The sequence below is a fragment of the Panicum virgatum genome, chromosome 8N (assembly GCF_016808335.1).
Source record: "Panicum virgatum strain AP13 chromosome 8N, P.virgatum_v5, whole genome shotgun sequence".
In the NCBI taxonomy this organism is placed as follows: domain Eukaryota; kingdom Viridiplantae; phylum Streptophyta; class Magnoliopsida; order Poales; family Poaceae; genus Panicum; species Panicum virgatum.
The window spans coordinates 15,898,034-15,915,542 of record NC_053152.1 but is presented as its reverse complement, the minus strand read 5'-3'; the positions used below and the strand labels follow the sequence as shown (position 1 = coordinate 15,915,542).

Here is a 17,509-nt window from a genome sequence, read left to right as displayed (position 1 = left end):
CATGGGGCCAGAGCCCGGTGAGAAGGGGGTTGCTTGATTCGCTGTTGCAGTGGCGGCGGCTGGTTTGGTCGAGTTCGTGGTCAGGCATATGGTGCAGGAGGGCAGGTAAGCGAGGGAGGGGAGAGGTGAGCACCGGACGACACGGGTGAATGCAGGGGTGTCCACCACTAGAGCCCCGGCGGCCGGAGCTGGCAAATGCGATCACGGGAGAAGGAGGTATATTTCAAGGGTATGAAGGATTTCTGATGCATAGTTACCTGCTTATCAAAGGAGTCAATGGATGGAGTCGATCTGATCTCGCCTCCAGATACAGCCGGGTGCGGACTGCGGCACTGCGCTCGTAGGAATCTACGTGGGTGATGTTCGCGGAGGAGGGCACATGAGCGTTGGCTGGTTGGGAATTTTTTTTTGGTGGCAACGATGATGAAAGGAAGGTCAAGGGTCAATGTGTGCTGTTGATGGGAATCGCGAAGGGTCGAGAACCTGACTTGACCAGTTGACCCTGCCTACTCTGTGCTTGATTTTGACTGTTGATGGAAGATCCGACAGTGGATAAATAGCGATGACGTGGCCCAATCTCACGCTTGACCCGATGGAGCTGATTTCGTTCGTTAGAGATAAGACTAAGAAATTCCTTTCACCTTTATTTTCATTACTTTTTTAACCACATCGTAAAAAATTTAACGAAAATAAAAACTTTCTGTTTCAGAAAAAAAAGTAAAGCTTCTGTTAGGAGTGGCATGAGTGCTAAGACGAAAGCGATTGGGCCGACATAGGGCCTTTGAGCTTGACCTTGACGCGGGACCAAGTCAAGTCAACCCAATGTCACTCTTGGATTTTTTTTTTCCTGCAAGGAAAATGTTTTGATCCTTGTATCTCTCGCCCCTCTCGGCAGCTTTCCTCTTCCAAGCTGTCCTGCAGTTCGCAGCGCCGAGCTTCGTAGCACCAGGCCGAAGTGACTGACCCGGGACCAGAAGGGACGCCACCACCACTACCATTGCAGGAGCTCTCGGTTCTCCGCGACACCGTCAGGTAGGTTCTCCGCGCATGGTTTCTTGTTCAAGTCTGCTGTGTTGCTGGTGCTGACCACCTTGCGCTTATCCTAATATTGCAATTTTTTCTGTTTAGTGATGATGCTTTTTACTCTGATAAATCGTGGTTTAATGAAGTTAAAATAGAGAGGGAGAGAGAGAGAGAGAGAGAGCCGCACTTTCCCCTTTCTCCCATGATGTCGCCGCGCAAGATCCCGCCGGCATGCCGCCCTACGATCCCTGCCAGCGCGCGCCGGCGCGGCCTGTCTCAGGAACCTGGCCGCCTCCTTTGGTCGCTTAATCTCGTATCCCTGTGTTTCCGACCCTCCCGCGGTGTGTGACGCCGGACGGCACGCGAGCTGCTCGACCAATTGCCGCGCCGCCTATCGCCCCTGACCTATTTATCCTCTCACGGCCTAGATCCATGACGGAGTTCCACAATCATAGGAAGGAAGGGGACCCGTGAAGTTATGAGAATCGCGAAGCTCCAAGTTAGTCGCAATGTTCCCTGCTGGTGTTGGTTGTGGAATGATCGAGACTATTTCCTTGCATAGTCTCTGACCTCTGTTTCCTCTGCTTTGGGAAGAAACCGTAGTAAGAGAATGTGATTTTCAAATTCTGACGAAGAAAGGAGTATCCTTTTTGCCCCAAAAGTTTCGGATAGCAGTTCACTTATACTCTAATGTTTGCTAATCTAGTCATGACTATGGATTATCTACTACAGTAGTGAAATCTGCTATACGAGGGCCACAGTATCATAATGGAACTTATAGTTATTCTATTATGTCGTGAGGCTCTAGCTAACTTTTGACTGTCAATGTTGAAACTTCTTTATTCCACAGCACAGTGTGAAATTTAAACATTACAAATTTACAATGTAAACAAACTGGGAGCGAGCATAATGAAAAAGATCGATACTTATGATAAATTCTCTAAACCAGACTATGAAAGGTTACTGTTTCTAAAAATGGCTTGTCTTTTTCCAACAAAGGAAAACTAATTGCCAATGTTGCACTTGAAGCAATCCCATGCTCATTTCAATTCAGTTGATTCAACAAAATAAATTATTCTGCAATATGTAACATCTTTTGTATTTTCCCTTCTGACAGAGATGGCAGAAGCAGCACTTCTTGCACTGTCAAAGATTGGGTTCTATTTAGCAGGAGAAGCTGCCACATTCATTGCAACCCAGTTTTCTAATTTGATTGAGCTACCAAACACCGTGCAGCGTATTCGGAGGGAACTTCTGATGATGAACATCTTTATACGGAAGACAGGTACATCATATCTCAGTGATGAGCTCCTCAAGGCTTGGATCACAGAAGTGAGAATGCTGGCCTACCGTGTTGAGGACATAATGGACAACTTTTCCTATCATTCTCTTCAATACAAGCAAGGGCCGAAACAGAAAAAGTTGGCTAACGGATTAAGCTATGGTTTAGTGTTTAGTGGAATTGCTGATGATCTAGCTCAGATTGAAAAGGAAATTGAGCATGTCTCGAAGTTAAAGAATATGTGGGTGAATTCATTCCACGAGCTTCTTCCCTCTCAAGTCACCAGTGCTGAGCAGCAATTCCCTCGATACAGTTCGCCCCAACTTATAAAGAATGAAAACCTGGTGGGGTTCAAGGAGGACAGAGAGCTGTTACAGAAATTGTTGACTCCCAATGCACCTGTCCACGTGGCAAATATACCAGCTCTCAAGGTGGTATCTTTGTTAGGTATGGGTGGGATGGGAAAGACCACACTGCTCACTAGTGTGTATGAACAACTGAAAGATCACTTCGACATCCATGCTTGGCTCACTATCTCACAGACATATAGAGGTGTGGATGCTCTGCTGAAGGAGCTGCTAAACAATGTCAGTGCCTCTAAGCATACAGCAACAGCTGATGCTAACAATGTCAATCAGAAGGAAGTGACTGTACCAGTTGATATTGAGATAGGAGACAAGAAGAGGCTGAAACCAGATGACATCAACAAGATGGACATCTTAGAATTGAAGAGAAATTTAAAGACCGTACTGAAACATAAGAAATATATTGTTGTATTGGATGATGTTTGGGATCGTCGAGTTTACGATGGAATAAGCGATGTGTTCGAGGATTCTGGGAAGGAAAACCGTATTGTCATCACAACAAGGAAACATGATGTAGCTGCTCTTGCCACACCAGGTTATCTGCTCAAGCTAAACCCATTAGACATCAAGGATGCACTCCAGCTCTTCTGTATGAAGGCTTTTCCTAACAAAAATCACTTTGATTGGACATCAGAGCTTCTTGAGCATGCTAATGACATTATAAAGAGTTCTGAGGGTCTTCCATTGGAAAAGTGTCCACGTGAGCTTCAAGAGTTGGCTATTCATATTGTGACGAAATGTGAGGACTCCACACTGGTAATGTGTCCATCTGAACTTCAGGAGCTTGCTACTGATACTGTAAAGAAAATTAAGAGCTTGTCACTGTCAGTGTGCACATCGGAGCTTCAGGATCTAGCTACTGTTATTGTAAAACGATGTGAGGATTTACCTCTGGTGAAGTGTCCATCAGAGCTTCAGGAGATTACTACTGATATTGTAAAGAAATGTAGGGGTTTGCCACTGGCTATTGTATCAGTAGGCAGTTTGTTGTCTTCAAGGAAGCAAATAGAGCCAGTTTGGAGACAGATGTACAATGAGCTTCCTTGTGAACTGGAAAAGGATGATCAGGTTCGAGGAATTCTGAATCTTAGCTATTATGACTTGCCTAGTGACCTCCGAAACTGCTTCTTGTACTGCAGCTTGTTTCCTGAAGATTACCATTTTTCAAAGGAGGACCTTGTGCGACTTTGGGTTGCTGAAGGATTTGTCGAAAGGAAAGGGGACAGCACTCCTGAGGAGGTAGCAGAGGGCTATCTTACAGAGCTGATCCATCGGAATATGCTGCAACTAGTGGAAAATGATGAGCTTGGAAGGGTGAATACATGCAAAATGCATGACATTTTAAGGGAATTAGCCCTTTCAATCTCTAAAGTGGAAATGTTTGGCACAGTAAATGATTTTGGTGCAATGGTGCAGATGGACACAGGTGTTCGTCGCATATCTTCATATGGATGGAAGAAGATGAAAAAGAATAAATCTAATATGAAATTTCCACACCTCCGAACCCTGATGGCAAGTGATACCATTGTAGACTATGTACCATCAATACTATCTGAATCCAAGTACCTTACTGTCCTTGAACTGCAGAACTCTGATTTCCAGGAACTGCCTGCATCTATAGGGAACCTGTTTAACCTGAAATACATTGGCCTAAGAAATACAAGAATAACATCACTGCCGAACTCCATTAAGAATCTCTCCAATCTTCAAACTCTTGATGTCAAATCAACAAGTATAAAAGCTCTGCCACCTGGGATAGTGAATCTCACCAAACTAAGGCACCTTACTGCTGACAAACTTGCTGATAAGAACCAGTCAGAATTCCGGTACTTTGTCGGAGTGGAAGCTCCTAAAGGGCTTTCCAACCTTGAAGATTTGCAGACTCTTGAGACCGTGCAAGCAAGCAAGGACCTGACAGAGCAACTTGATAAGCTTTTGCAACTAAGAAGCCTATGGATAGATAACATCACTGCTTCCCATTGTGGTGAGCTTTTTGCTACCTTGTCGACTATGCCACTTCTTTCCAGTTTACTTCTATCTGCGGGTGATGAGAATGAGATACTTACCTTGAAAGATTTCAATCCGATCTGCACGAAGCTCCACAAGCTAATTGTCAGAGGATGTTGGGCCCTAGGGACAAAACATTGCCCGATACTTCAGAACCATGGCAAATATCTCAAGTATCTGGCCCTAAGCAGGTGCCATTTTGTAGAAGATCCACTGGTGGTTCTAGCATCTTGTGTGCCGAACCTCACGTACCTGAGACTTAACAATATACATAGTCCACATACAACATTGGTACTTTCAGTAGGATCCTTCCCACACCTGAACACGCTAGTTTTGAAGGACATGAATGATGTCTGCCTTCTGACAATTACAGATGGTGCACTTCCTGGCATAGAATGTCTATATATCACATCATTACCACAATTGCAGAAAGTTCCTCAGGGCATCAGATACCTTGGCTCCTTGAAAAAGCTCTGGCTGCTTGGTCTCCACAGGAACTTCAAAGCTCAATGGGACATCGATGGAATGCAGAAGTACCTACAGCATGTTCCAGAGATACGGGTCTAGTAGCAGAAGCTTTCTTTGTGTTTGTCAAATGTTCCTTCTGTTTCAGTGGTAAAAGCAGGCATGGATGCAACTGTGTACATTCCAAAATCCATCAAGTTTTCAATTAGACATTAGGAACAGCTGCATTTTTCAATCTGGATCATTTGTCAGATGTCATTTCTGAAGTAGTAATTCCTGAAACATGGTTTTCTATCGGTGCTTTTAGGATGCAATCTGGATTTACTAGTATGGGTGTTCCTTGTTCTAGTTATCATAGGCATCAGTTCATTTAAGAACATTACCTTGTTTTCACTGGATTTGTATGTTATTACTACTGTGTCAGCTAAGATTTTCTTGCATAACAAATATGTTGCTTCGTCCATACCCAAGTTGTCTTGAATTGAACTAGCATTGGGGGCTTAGGTAACTCTGTATGCTATGTTTATTATTATTATATACTCTGTGTAAGACATGGTTGACACCATATTGAAGGCATGAACGTCTCGACGTATGTTCATGAATTTCTTCAGAAAGGATATCTAGAAAGGGCATTGCTTCATCTCATTAGAAATTGTCTTGAATTCTCAACCAAGTTGTTCCCTGACAACTAATGTAAGTTGGGTAGTTCTCCAAAAAAAAAAAAAACTGTCACAATCTCTAAAATTTGAACACCCAAACTGGATGGGTCCATCTTGACCCATATTTCACGTGTAAGGTAGTACTCACGTTCCATGTATCCTCTACAGAGAAACGTATTAGAGAAATTTCTTGTCTCTGAGAACGTGTGCAAAAGTGCAAAAGATTTTTATCGAGGATGCAAAAATGAAAACTAATCAGATGCAAAAGAGAACAAAAACTATAGCAAATAATTCTGTAAAAGCATTGAGCTTATATTTTCTCAACTACATTGGTGGTGGAAACTACGTTTTGTTCTCCACCAAAGAGCCTTGAAAGACCAAATTCTGTTTTTCTTTTGAAGAAATGATCATCCAAGAGTATGTTGTGGGGTTCCAATTCAAATGAATGACAGGCCATTCAAGGTCATGCTCACCAGATTCCCCTAGAAGTCAGTTCCAAACATGTAAACCACACTTCTCTTTTCTAAATTGAAAACAATCACTTCTGCAGAAAAATATTCAAATAGTAACTACTTTTGATTGTGCACCATCTATCGCCCTACCAGATATAATCTTTCCAAGGCTTCCTTTATACATGAAATGGTAACAAAGCAATCACATGTTTAATGCTTCACCTTCATAATGAGACCCAGGTATCTGTGGAATGTTTTAACCACAATCACATACAAATAGAATCACTCCTTATTTATCTTGTCTCATTAATTTGTGTAGGAGCTTCAGAGACTGCAATTGACATGCATGGATTACATTCAGAAAGGTAACAATATCCTTTATGAGACTACCCGACTATGTGTCAATGATCATGTCTTGTAAACTACTGAGTGATTACCTCAAAGTTCTGGCTTGGATCACCTTACGTTCTTGAAATAATAAAATTTCCCTTTTTGAAAAAAAGTTCTGGCTAGCTTGGTAGATAAACTATTTTCCGAAACTAAAATGGCTGTCTCCCTTGCATCACTATCAAAGTGATCGGGTGCTCATAGCCTAAGGGGAGATGGGGTGAATTATGACTTAAAACCTTAACATATGGCTCCAACTAGTTTGCACATAAAATTAAACTAATACATGCTATCTAGATGTGCAACTATAGCTCTTCTAGTGCGAAACCCTCATCCCAAAAAAGTTTTGCAACATATAGCCAATCCTAGCTTGATTTACTCTAAAAAAGTATTAGCACATAAGCTGCAAATATGAAATGAGGAAGTTCAAATAGGGGATGAGAGGAAGCAAACTCTTGACACGAGATTTATCCCGTTATTCGGTTAGGCAAAGCCACTCCTACTCCACATTATTGAAGCACTCAATTAAGAGTATTGCTTCTCGGCCATCAAGTCTCTTTCGGGGACTCCTTGACTTGCCACCGAGGCAATACCACTAAGGCTTACCCAAGTTCCTAGTCACCTTGGCCCCATTTTCCTCTAAGGAGCTTCTCCACGCAGCATGAGGTCTCCACGTCCCCTGCACAATGTCGTCAACGCCGCTCCACACCAAGTCGGAGGGTTGAAGACGTGCCGACGAGCCACCAAGACTCCAAGGATGGCCGGCGCACCAAGATACAAGAGTGGTTCACTCTAGAACCAGCACACAAAGCTCAACACCTTACTCTCTCACTCACTCAAGAGCTAACCTAGCACTAACATTCTCAAATGTGTGTTAAGGACTAAAGATTTGATCACTAAGCACTTGGAAGGCTTGGAGATTTTATAACACCCAAAATTTAAACCTTGTTTGAATTCAAACTGAATTTGATCAAATGGTGTTTAAGTTTTTTAAAAAAATTCCTCTCACCCTTTCTCTCTCCAGCCTACCCCAACTCTCTCCCCCTCTCTTTCTTTTCCCGTGGGCCAAACAACCTGCACCGGCCCAACCCAACCCGCCATCCCTCTTTCTCTCTCTCTCTCTCACTTCCAGCAGGGGCCCACTTGTCGGCGCCATCTTCTTCCTCCCGACAGCGCCTTCCAAACGAGCACCGCACGTTCCTCCCATTGTGGACGCCCCCACGCCCCGCCCCTCTTTCCTTCCCTCGCCGCATTGATGGACATAACGGCCCGCGACGCGCCTCCCCCTCTCTCGCGCGGAGACGACACGGCAAGCACTGCCGTGATTGTCGGCCGCCGAGCTCGCTGTCCCTCCCTCGCTCGCGGCACACCAACCCCTCCCCTCTATAAAACCCGCGCATGAGCTCATTGTTCTCCCCTTTCCACTCCACGCACTCGCCCTCGCTCACTCTGCAGCCAGTGCCGCCGCCACCGTCGATCTCTCGCTTCGCCGCATCCCATCGCCGCCCTTGCATCGCCGAGTCTAGGTGAGGTGGTGAGCACCCTTGCCGCCCCTTTTTCCCTCTCCCCCTCACTCTACCCCGGCTGCAATTGCTCGCCGGAGTTCCCTCTCCGCCGTGCGCCGTGGTGCACCACCTTCCCGGCCCTGTGCACACTCGCCGAGGTCGACATCGGCCTCCTCGTCCCGCGCACGACCTCCCCGGCGCTTCTCCCACCCGAACCGGCCTCTAGAGCGCCATCCACGGCAACTCCGGCGGTTCGCCGCCGCCCCTGCTCGCCGCCGGCGCCTGCGCCGCCCCCGAGCCACCGCTCCCGCCAGCCGCCGCCGCCTGTGTCAAGAGTCGCAAACCGAGCCGTGGCTGAGCCAGCAGCCGCCCGTCGAGCCGCCCCTACCCGCTGCAGCCGTTGGATCAAGATCCAACGGACTTGATCCGCTAGATCCGAGCCGGATCTGAGCCGCCGCCGCTATTTTGCAAAGGCCTCCATCTTTTTTTTAAATCAACTCGTAGTCCTGAGTAGTTCAAAAATAATTAGATTTAAGCCCTTTTCTTTTCTGTTTAGACCCTTGACCTTTCTAGTATTAGAACCCGCCATCTCTAGACCCTGTTTTTGCATGCTAGCCCCTGTGTATAGGGTTTAATTAGGTTTTAGCCCCTGGTTTGTTTCTAGCTAGCCCCTGGAAGTTCAAATCTCTCGCAAACAAGTCCCTGGTGCACTGTTTTAGCCATAACTTTCACGTTTTAACTCCGTTTTCAGCGATTCTTGCGCTCACGCGATCCTTGCTTCGCGCTCTACATCTTTTTCACCTTTTCCAGTACTATTTTTACTGTTTTATGTATTGTTTCTTATTTTTATTATTTGTTTTGCTTGAGTGATCGTGTAGACGACGTGCTGTTCGAGGGTGATCAAGAGCAAGCTTTTGAAGAAGATTTTCAGCAGTTAGCCGAGGAAGGGAAGTGGCCTTCTCCCTCTGTATATTCTGATTTGTTCCATTAATAGCATGTTAATTCACTTTACTTTATTGTTTTATGCATAAATTTGATGGGAACACCTATTAAGGACTTTACCTAGTCTTTTACCTCAGCCTTGGAACACCAGGTTTAATATCTTGTTGGGTAGCTTTGCTTAGTTGCTTTACCTTGGGTTGGTTGTTACAATCTCAGAAAATGATAATTATGGCTTTGTTTATATCATGGTTAATGGTACAAGATAACTTTGTTTAATTGGAACATGGAGAACCGCCCGAGAAACCGTACAACCACATTGTCACATGGCTCTAATCTTAGCTGATTAATTAGACTTGTGGTTAGCTGGCAGTCTTACCGGAAGGGCAAGGAGGGGGTCGGTGTAGGGGTGATAACCCGGTCCTCTTGGGGTAGTAACCTTTGTTAAGGTACTGACCATTAGGGAGGTTTATGGACCACACTGCTATTGAAACTCTAGCGGACTGTCTAGTTTTCCACTTGTCTTTGTAAAGGCTTTGTAGTGAACCCCTTGCCACTCACCAAAGGAAGTGTTTAAGGGCCTTGCAAACCCGGGCGACTCAGGGGAACACGGTTTGTGATGAAAGTGTACAACCTCTGCAGAGTGTAAAACTGTTATAACAGCCATGCTCGCGGTCATGAGCGGCTTGGACCCTCACCTTTCTTCTTTCTATTGTTTTCTTCGTAATAACAGTAGCTTGATTGGGTTCTTTTGCTCGCTCTACGCGCCATGTAAAGTCGATTTCCCCGACCGTGGATAACTGTACCAAACTCATTCGCTTTCTATAAAAAATGGGTGAATCCTGTTTCAAAAAAAATAAAATTAGTTCTCCCTAATGCAAAATCAGAGAGAGATACAAATGTACCGGAATAAAAATGCATGTATATGGATCTCATGAGTTTGTCCACATATATACAAGAGGAAGGGGTGTGAGTCCGAAGGACATCTAACTGCTCACATCTTTTGGGAATTTGATCACAAATTAAATATATTCTAAGACTTGCTAAACCACTCACTTTGTTGCCAACACTGCCCACCACCCTTTTGCAGCCTACCTTGGCCGCTACTGTGTAATCTTTGCCGCAACTGCATATCTTTATTCTTTTATTAACTATGCTTATGTTTTGTTTCTTTAATTAACTGTGATTTACTTAAAACCAATATCTACAATTCTTTTGGGCATATGCACTGTTAAAATTTGTTTATGTTGCTTCTTTTTAGTGATTTGTACACAATTTCTCCAGTATTCACGTGTCTAGTTGGTCATCCATGAGGAGCTTAAATGTTATCCTGAGGTTATTTATGTTATGTAATATTGAACAATTGTAATCCGAACTTTCCCCCTTAAATGAATCAGTAGTGCTCCTACTTCTTTGAAAAAAACAAAAAAAAAGTCCATGAGGAGCTCATCAGCAAAATTTATCATTTGGTGAATTAGGATGTGAAGAATATTTACGTTTATAATTATTAAATATATCAAGCGCCAAACCTCAACTTTAGTTAATATAAGAAGGGCAGAGAAAATAAAGACCACCACTGAAATAGTATTTGTCGTTCTGTTTGAATTTGTAAGACATCTTAACTGCTGCTGCTGAACAGTTGCTCATCCTCTACTCCCTAGATGGGTCGAGGACATGCCCTGCAAATACGACGCTGCCTGATGTCTCCTCGATGATGAAGAATGCAAATGGGTGGTCGGCGACAAAGTCCACCAGCTTGGGCGGCTCATAGTCCAACGAGAACCCCATGTCGTCATCGGACTCGGTGGCGGCAGCTGCCTCACAGCCCTCCTCATTCACATCGACCACCGCCTTGTGGATGACCTCACTCACGTATATTTGCCCATCATCAGTAGTGTCAACCTCCGTGATCTCTGACACACTCGCTGTTAATGGGTCGAATGGTAAGATTAGGCCCAAGCTCTTGAGGTCTTCAACGATGCTACCGCCAAAGTTCAGCTTGAACCGTGGCAGCCGGAACTCATTGACAGGGACCAACATGAGAGGCAGGTGGTTGAGCAGGAACTTCGGCGATGAGGTGATCTCCTCAAGTAGGCTCTGCAGGCCGTCGCAGGTGTCAGGGAGGAAGATGCACATGTAGAACTTGGGGATACTCTTCAGCTGCATCCAGTCGAAGTCCGGTGAGGACCTGTCCACGTCCATCGACTTGTACGGCAGTTTGAGCACCTTGAATCCATCATAGCAGGCGATTTGCTGGTCGCACCAGTTCTGCATGAAAGGCACATCGATGGTGCTTCCATCAAGGAGATGGAACTCGTGGTCAATGGTGTTCTCCTTCCTGAAGGGATCCCGCCAGTTGCCCTTGAAGTAGATGGCATTGATGACAACGTTCACAGTGTCTTTGCTTTGCGCGTTTGGGTTCACCATCTCGGTGATGAGGCCTCTGGTCACCTCGGCCACCCAGGCGTTAATCTGTACTCTCGATTCCACTGGCTGCGCAAGAGAAGAGACATTTTGATATTCAGAAACATAGTTCAAACTTCTTGAGTACAAACTGGAGGAAATTAAAACAGATAGATGTAGATACTATTTGTTCTACTTTTATTAGAGGTTGATGTCTTATTTCAGAATTCAACAGATTTGACCTGCAAGTAAAGATTCATGTGGGTTTAAGCTGAGTTGGCTAACCTCTTAGCTGAAGATGAAAATTATGCAGCTACAGACATAATTTACTTAACATATCATGCATGAAAACTATGTGGGCTAATCCTTTGCAGTAAAAGTATATGTAAAGTCAAGTCAATTTGACTAAATTTCACAGGAGCAAGACTGAGCTTATCTGATTGAAGATGAGCTAGTTTTTTTTTTGTTCATTGTGGTTTTATATGCACAGAAAAAAAGGAACTAGATCTTGTGTGTGTTTAGATTTTTAAAGACTGTCTGATTCATACATAATTGGTGTTGTGATTCAGACGACATTATAGCATCTCCCTATTTTAGCATGCTATATCAATTATATCAAATATCGCAGTTTCATAATAGTTTTAATTTGTTAAGCATAATCTTAAACAAATTTTACTTGAGCTGGTTGGGGAAAGCAACAATTTCACAACAAAACAAAAATATCCAAAATACATCTAGGCATTACATCAGAATCTTACAAGATTAAACCTTCAATGAACTTCTATTAGTACTGTGTGTACTATATTTTTCCTAAAATTGTTAGCCCAGCGGGGTTGTTCATCCCAAAAGCAGAATTAAACATAGATTGATATCAAATTACCTTACATCTACTTCGCTTATTTCTAAGTCAAAAAAAATCAAACGCCAATTTCATTCAATCAAAGATTAGATATATCAAGTAAATATGAATGTGCTACTGACCTTGTCTAGGAAGTCGACGGTTGTTGCGCTTCCCTTGAAGGCACTGACGATGGTGTCGCGGTACTCGGGCCTGAGAGGCATCCTCCAGTCCATCCAAGCGCCGCACGCGAACGCCACGATGGGCCCGCCGGCGCCAGACTGGTCGGCGAGGACGCGGTCGATCACGCTGTCCCTGACGAACGCCTGCAGCTCGTCCCGGGACGGCGCGCCCGCGACGGCGAGGATCTCGGCGAGGGTGTCCCCCGAGGCGCCGGTGGACATCAGCGCGAGCGCGATGTGGATGGAGAGCGGCGAGAAGATGAGGTTGCTGCCGTCGGCCGCGGCCACCGCCGCGAAGCGCCCGAGCAGGCGCGCCGCGAACGCCGTCTGGCCGGACTGGCAGGCGCTCGAGCCCTTCCCCGTCGCCATGACCGGAGTAGGCCGCGCCGCTCTGTTCTTGACGACGCGAGGTTTTGCAGGACGGCACGCGGGAGAGTTAATCTAATAATCTACCGGTGTTCGTCAGACGCCGTACGTAGCATATTTGTACTGTCATCATGTGCAATGTTGTTCATGATCGTTATCGGGTGAGCGTCATATACGGTGCCCGTATCAGCCACGCTGCTGGATGTTCGAAATAAGCAGTCCCATTTAGGGCCCGTTAAGTTGTAATTTGCTGGACGACAGAAAAAGCGCTTGCAAAAGGGTCTGTAATCTAGTGGTTACAAGAGTCTTAGTAGCACCTGAGGTTCTGGGTCCGACTCCCATGAAAACGAATATTCTGGTAAGCGAGGCGTTTGTGGTGACTTCTTCAATCTCGAGGAACCGGCTCATTCTTCGAAAATACTCATATAAGGGTAGGATTTGCGTACGTTTGTTCATAGGGGTGTAAGTGTGCGTGCATTTTAAGTGTCTAAGTTGTACTTGTAATCTAAAAAACAGAAAAAAGCGTTTGTCGCCGGTGCTCAGCGTGAGCCACCTCCGCCAGTGAATCTCGCAGCAGCCGCCGCCACCTAGATCTTGACAGACTGGGAAAAGCACGCCACGGACAGCAGCTGCATCATCGAGGCCTTATCTTCATGAAATTATACTAGGGTGAACCTGCATAGAGATCAGCTGTCAGACTCATCGCTGAGTCGATGGAAACAAGACTTCAAAGAGAATGTACGAGCACTGATGAGGAACGCACCTTCCAAATCCAGTCGATGGCGTCCATCCGGACGCGCCGCGCAGCATCTCAGCGGAGTGCTCCCGGAGCATGTACGCCGCCTCCGCCTCCACGAACCTGGCGACGCATTCCTCGAAAGGGATGGGAAACTCCACGTTGGGCAAGCGTCCTGCCCCGCGCCAGCACCTCCTGGATGTGAATTGTTTTAGCTCTCTTGCTGAGTTCTAAGTTTGTAGGGGCAGGTGATATGGTGACCCGCCCCTACAAATAATATTTCTAAAGACGGGTAACCTCATCATCTGTTTCTAAAAATACTATTTATTTTTAGGGGTGGGTGAAGGGATGATCCGCCCCTAAAAATATATTTTCATGGGCGGATCGGTTACTACATTAATTCCAATCTATTTGTAGCAACGGGTCATATTTTGACCCGCCCTTGAAAAAAATCAGGATGTTCCTACAAATCGATTTTTAGTACTGGGTTAGTGTTACCACCTGATACTAAAAGGTTCTTCATAGTTTACTTCAAAATGAAAGTCTCTCTCTCCCAATCACAACGGTATAGGTGAGATGATAAGTGCGGTACACACGAGAAAAGTGTTCTTAGGTTTGAGTCCTGGCCACCCACACACTCATATTTTGCATGAAAATGTCACATGACTTGTGACTTGGGACCTCGCGTGCGTGTGTGGGCCTCTTCCTAGATTTTAAGTTTTCCGTGACCCAATGCTTTAGTACAAGATGGAGGTATCACCTGGTACTAAAGATCCTTTTAGTACCTCGTGGTTTACCTGGTGTTAAAGATGATACTTTTAGTCTCGATCTCCCAGTACCAGTTGGAGAACTGGCACAAAAGTCGGTTTCCAACCGGTGAGGCATGTGTTCTATTAGTACTGTGGAGAATTGGGCCACGGGAAGAATCAAGCGGGTGCCATTCCTCCGGGCCGAGCGGGAGTGGCTATATATCACCTAAGCTGATAGGCATAGAAACCATTGACGGAAGAATATACTAGATGGACCGTGATAAGTCAAATTATTACTATTTACCAATGATGATGTCACTCATGTGCATGCAAACTTGAAACTAAAAATTCTATAAATATCAAATTGTGCATCAAAATTAAATTCCGATCGCAATATTATCGTTTTATGACAAGATCTTCAAAACAAGACTACACTTGTCTATGTTTCCACAATATTTTTTAAAAATGTTTTTTCTAATACTAAATAACTAATTTCGGCTACTGGAAACAAATATTTTAACAATACGATCAAATGATTATTTTCTACGAATAAAAAAATTAAACATGATGAAGAAATAATAATATACTACGAACAAAATATTAAACAACGAACATTTGATTATATATGATAAATAATGGAAATGCATATTATGAACAAATGGATCAACGTCACGGAACACTTTGGTCTAGAAAACGAATAAATAATTTGGCATTACAAACAAATGAGTTACACATAAAAAAATAATTTTGGATGCAATTAGTGGCGAACATACTAGTACACTAAGAAAAAAATGAAAGGAAAGAAAAAAGAAAAGAAAAATATAAGAAATTAAAAATAATATCCAAATGAAAAATATAATAAAATTGTAAAGATGTGGAAAATAAGATAGAAGGAAACGTAAAACAAAAATAGAAGGAAAGGAAAGATAATGGAATAGAAAATAAAAGACAAGGAATGAGAAAAAAAAGAAACAAAAAGGAAAAAGAAAAAGAAAAATGGGGTGATCAATGCACTGCATGCGCTGACCTGATCTAGTAGTATTACGTGAAAACACGTATTGCTTGGCCCAGCCATGATGAACCGCAGGCTTAGCAAGTGCGAGCTTATTGGGCCGGCTGATTCCTGGCCTGCTCATGTGCCCATGGGCGACAACTATTTTTTTTTGTCGCGCGGGCGACACATAGCCATGGCGGGCCGCGTGGCGAGGAAACTCCATCTTTCCATGTATTATCAAAGTATAAACATCTGGCCGTATGTGTTGTGTTCTGATCACGGTTCACCAAACCGGTGGGAACCGGTCCGGTTTGACCGGTTACGGTCTGGCCCGGTTCCGGTTTGGGTCGGTACTGAACCGACCCAAATTCAAAATTTAAATTTAAATTTTAAAAAATGAAAAATTCTCAAAAAATTCCTAAAAATACTTCAAGGCGCGACGAATCTAATGTTGTCAAATTTTCTCAAAAATTCGTTCGTTTAGTATAGTTTGCGGGGATTTGAAGTTAAACAAAAAAACGTACATACAAAAATATACAAATACAATGTAAAAGTATGACAAAAGAGGGTTGGAGGGTTCATTTAGACTAAAATATAAATTTTTCTTAAAAAATACTTTCATAAAAATATAAATTTATCACATTGTAGTAAATATTTTTATAAAAATAAGAAGTCAAAATTATGTTGTGAAGACCGTGTTACTGTCGAAATGACTTTTTTTCCGAGTATGGAGGGAGTACGTGGAGAGGAAGCATCCTAATTAGTGTGAGTGTGATTGGATTACACAGTCAACGTTCATTTGCGCGTTATAAAAATCCTGTAAACTATGTAAAAACAGTACCACGATGTAAGAAAATCTATCCGATCTCCAGCCAGCAATATGCTTTGTGTTCCAATGCAACTTCCAAGATCATTCAATATATTTTTTTGCAAGTCTTCCCTGCCGATATGATCAGTATCCCAATGCAATGAATCTAGCTTATAAAAAACAGTGTGGTATGATTTGCATGCTGGCTAGTTGACTTTGGGATTCAAATAAATTACCTGTGATGGCGCTACCTTAGCTTGCAACTAACGAATAATAACGTCAACACCTATTCTGTTAAGATCGAAAGGATTATAAGGGAAAGACAACTTTATTGTATAGCCCTGGGTTCGAACATAAAATTGGCAGAAAATTAAGGAAGAATTTTAAAAATGGAACGGACAGAACATAATTGAGAGAAATCAGGCACCTTATTCATGTTCTATCCACAGTGTTTTCCAGTTCTATTTATGTATTGGTTGCATATAGTGACCAATAGAGCCTAAAAGCTTTAGTTGATAGGAAAAACTAGACAATTTACTAACTTACACTTAAAACATTGTCCTCCTCTTTAGATTTCTCTACCCAATTTAATCCCACGGCCGCACCAGCATAAACTGGGGCCTGTGTAAAACTCTAAAGTGAGACCTAATAGATTAGTGAAAAAGAACAATCAAATATTAAATATAGTGTAATATATTATATAGGAACCAAACATATCATGAATAGTACCTATTTAATCTTAGTTGCATAATTTTTACTTAAACAACTTTATTCTTGTGGTGTTCCTTGAAATAAAATTATCAATATTTGGGCTGGCAAATGACAATACTCGAGTGCAATTGGCAAGACTTGAGGGTGCCCAATTGGCAAGACTCGAGGGCAACTGGTCAAGCCAACCTTCCTTCTAAGCCTGCCTCCACACCGTGCGACTGGTTTGCTATAGACCACCTTCCCTCTAAGCCCACTATCTTCTCAGGTGAAAACTTTTAAGCCAAACTAACTCGTTAGATATATAAGATCATTCTCAATGGGAGTTTATTATTCCTATTAAATGAGGTGACATACTGACATGTGAGAAAAAGTGGTGGCATGATAAAGAAGTTACGGTACGAGCAGAGAGAGAGAGTTTCCATAAAAAAAAGCAGAGAGAGAGAGAGATGAGTTTGATCACGATGGAACCTCGTGTACAATGTTTCCAATACATTAGAAACTGAGTCAAACTGCATCGAGATTCCAGAATGTTTCGTTTCGTTCTAGTGCATTGGAAATCGAGTGAAATTCTACTAAGAGTGTTCTACTTCACAGTCGTTTCCTCCAAGCCCACCACCCTCTCAGGTGTAAAGGTTTAA

The 17,509-nt window shown here is 43.5% G+C and overlaps 3 protein-coding genes across 3 annotated transcripts; 1 reads left to right on the top strand and 2 right to left on the bottom strand.

Annotated features, from left to right (window-relative positions):
- The first annotated feature begins 852 nt into the window (after positions 1-852).
- Positions 853-5,607, top strand: LOC120685637 (disease resistance protein RPM1-like). The gene is made up of 2 exons (XM_039967686.1): positions 853-1,032; positions 2,141-5,607. The coding sequence occupies exon 2, from the start codon at positions 2,143-2,145 to the stop codon at positions 5,242-5,244; it is 3,102 nt and encodes a 1,033-aa protein (XP_039823620.1). The 5' UTR covers positions 853-1,032; positions 2,141-2,142; the 3' UTR covers positions 5,245-5,607.
- Positions 5,608-10,734: 5,127 nt separating this feature from the next.
- On the bottom strand, positions 10,735-11,511 carry LOC120684830 (putative serpin-Z5). Its single transcript, XM_039966695.1, has one exon. It carries the CDS (start codon positions 11,509-11,511, stop codon positions 10,735-10,737), a length of 777 nt encoding a protein of 258 aa, XP_039822629.1.
- Positions 11,512-12,441: 930 nt separating this feature from the next.
- Positions 12,442-12,876, bottom strand: LOC120684829 (putative serpin-Z5). Its single transcript, XM_039966694.1, has one exon. The coding sequence runs from the start codon at positions 12,874-12,876 to the stop codon at positions 12,442-12,444; it is 435 nt and encodes a 144-aa protein (XP_039822628.1).
- Between the last annotated feature and the right edge of the window lie 4,633 nt (positions 12,877-17,509).

Excerpts from the sequence above, each read along its gene's own strand:
- LOC120685637 (XM_039967686.1), top strand. The coding sequence starts at position 2,143 with ATGGCAGAAGCAGCACTTCTTGCACTGTCAAAGATTGGGTTCTATTTA.
- LOC120684830 (XM_039966695.1), bottom strand. The coding sequence starts at position 11,511 with ATGGTGAACCCAAACGCGCAAAGCAAAGACACTGTGAACGTTGTCATC.
- LOC120684829 (XM_039966694.1), bottom strand. The coding sequence starts at position 12,876 with ATGGCGACGGGGAAGGGCTCGAGCGCCTGCCAGTCCGGCCAGACGGCG.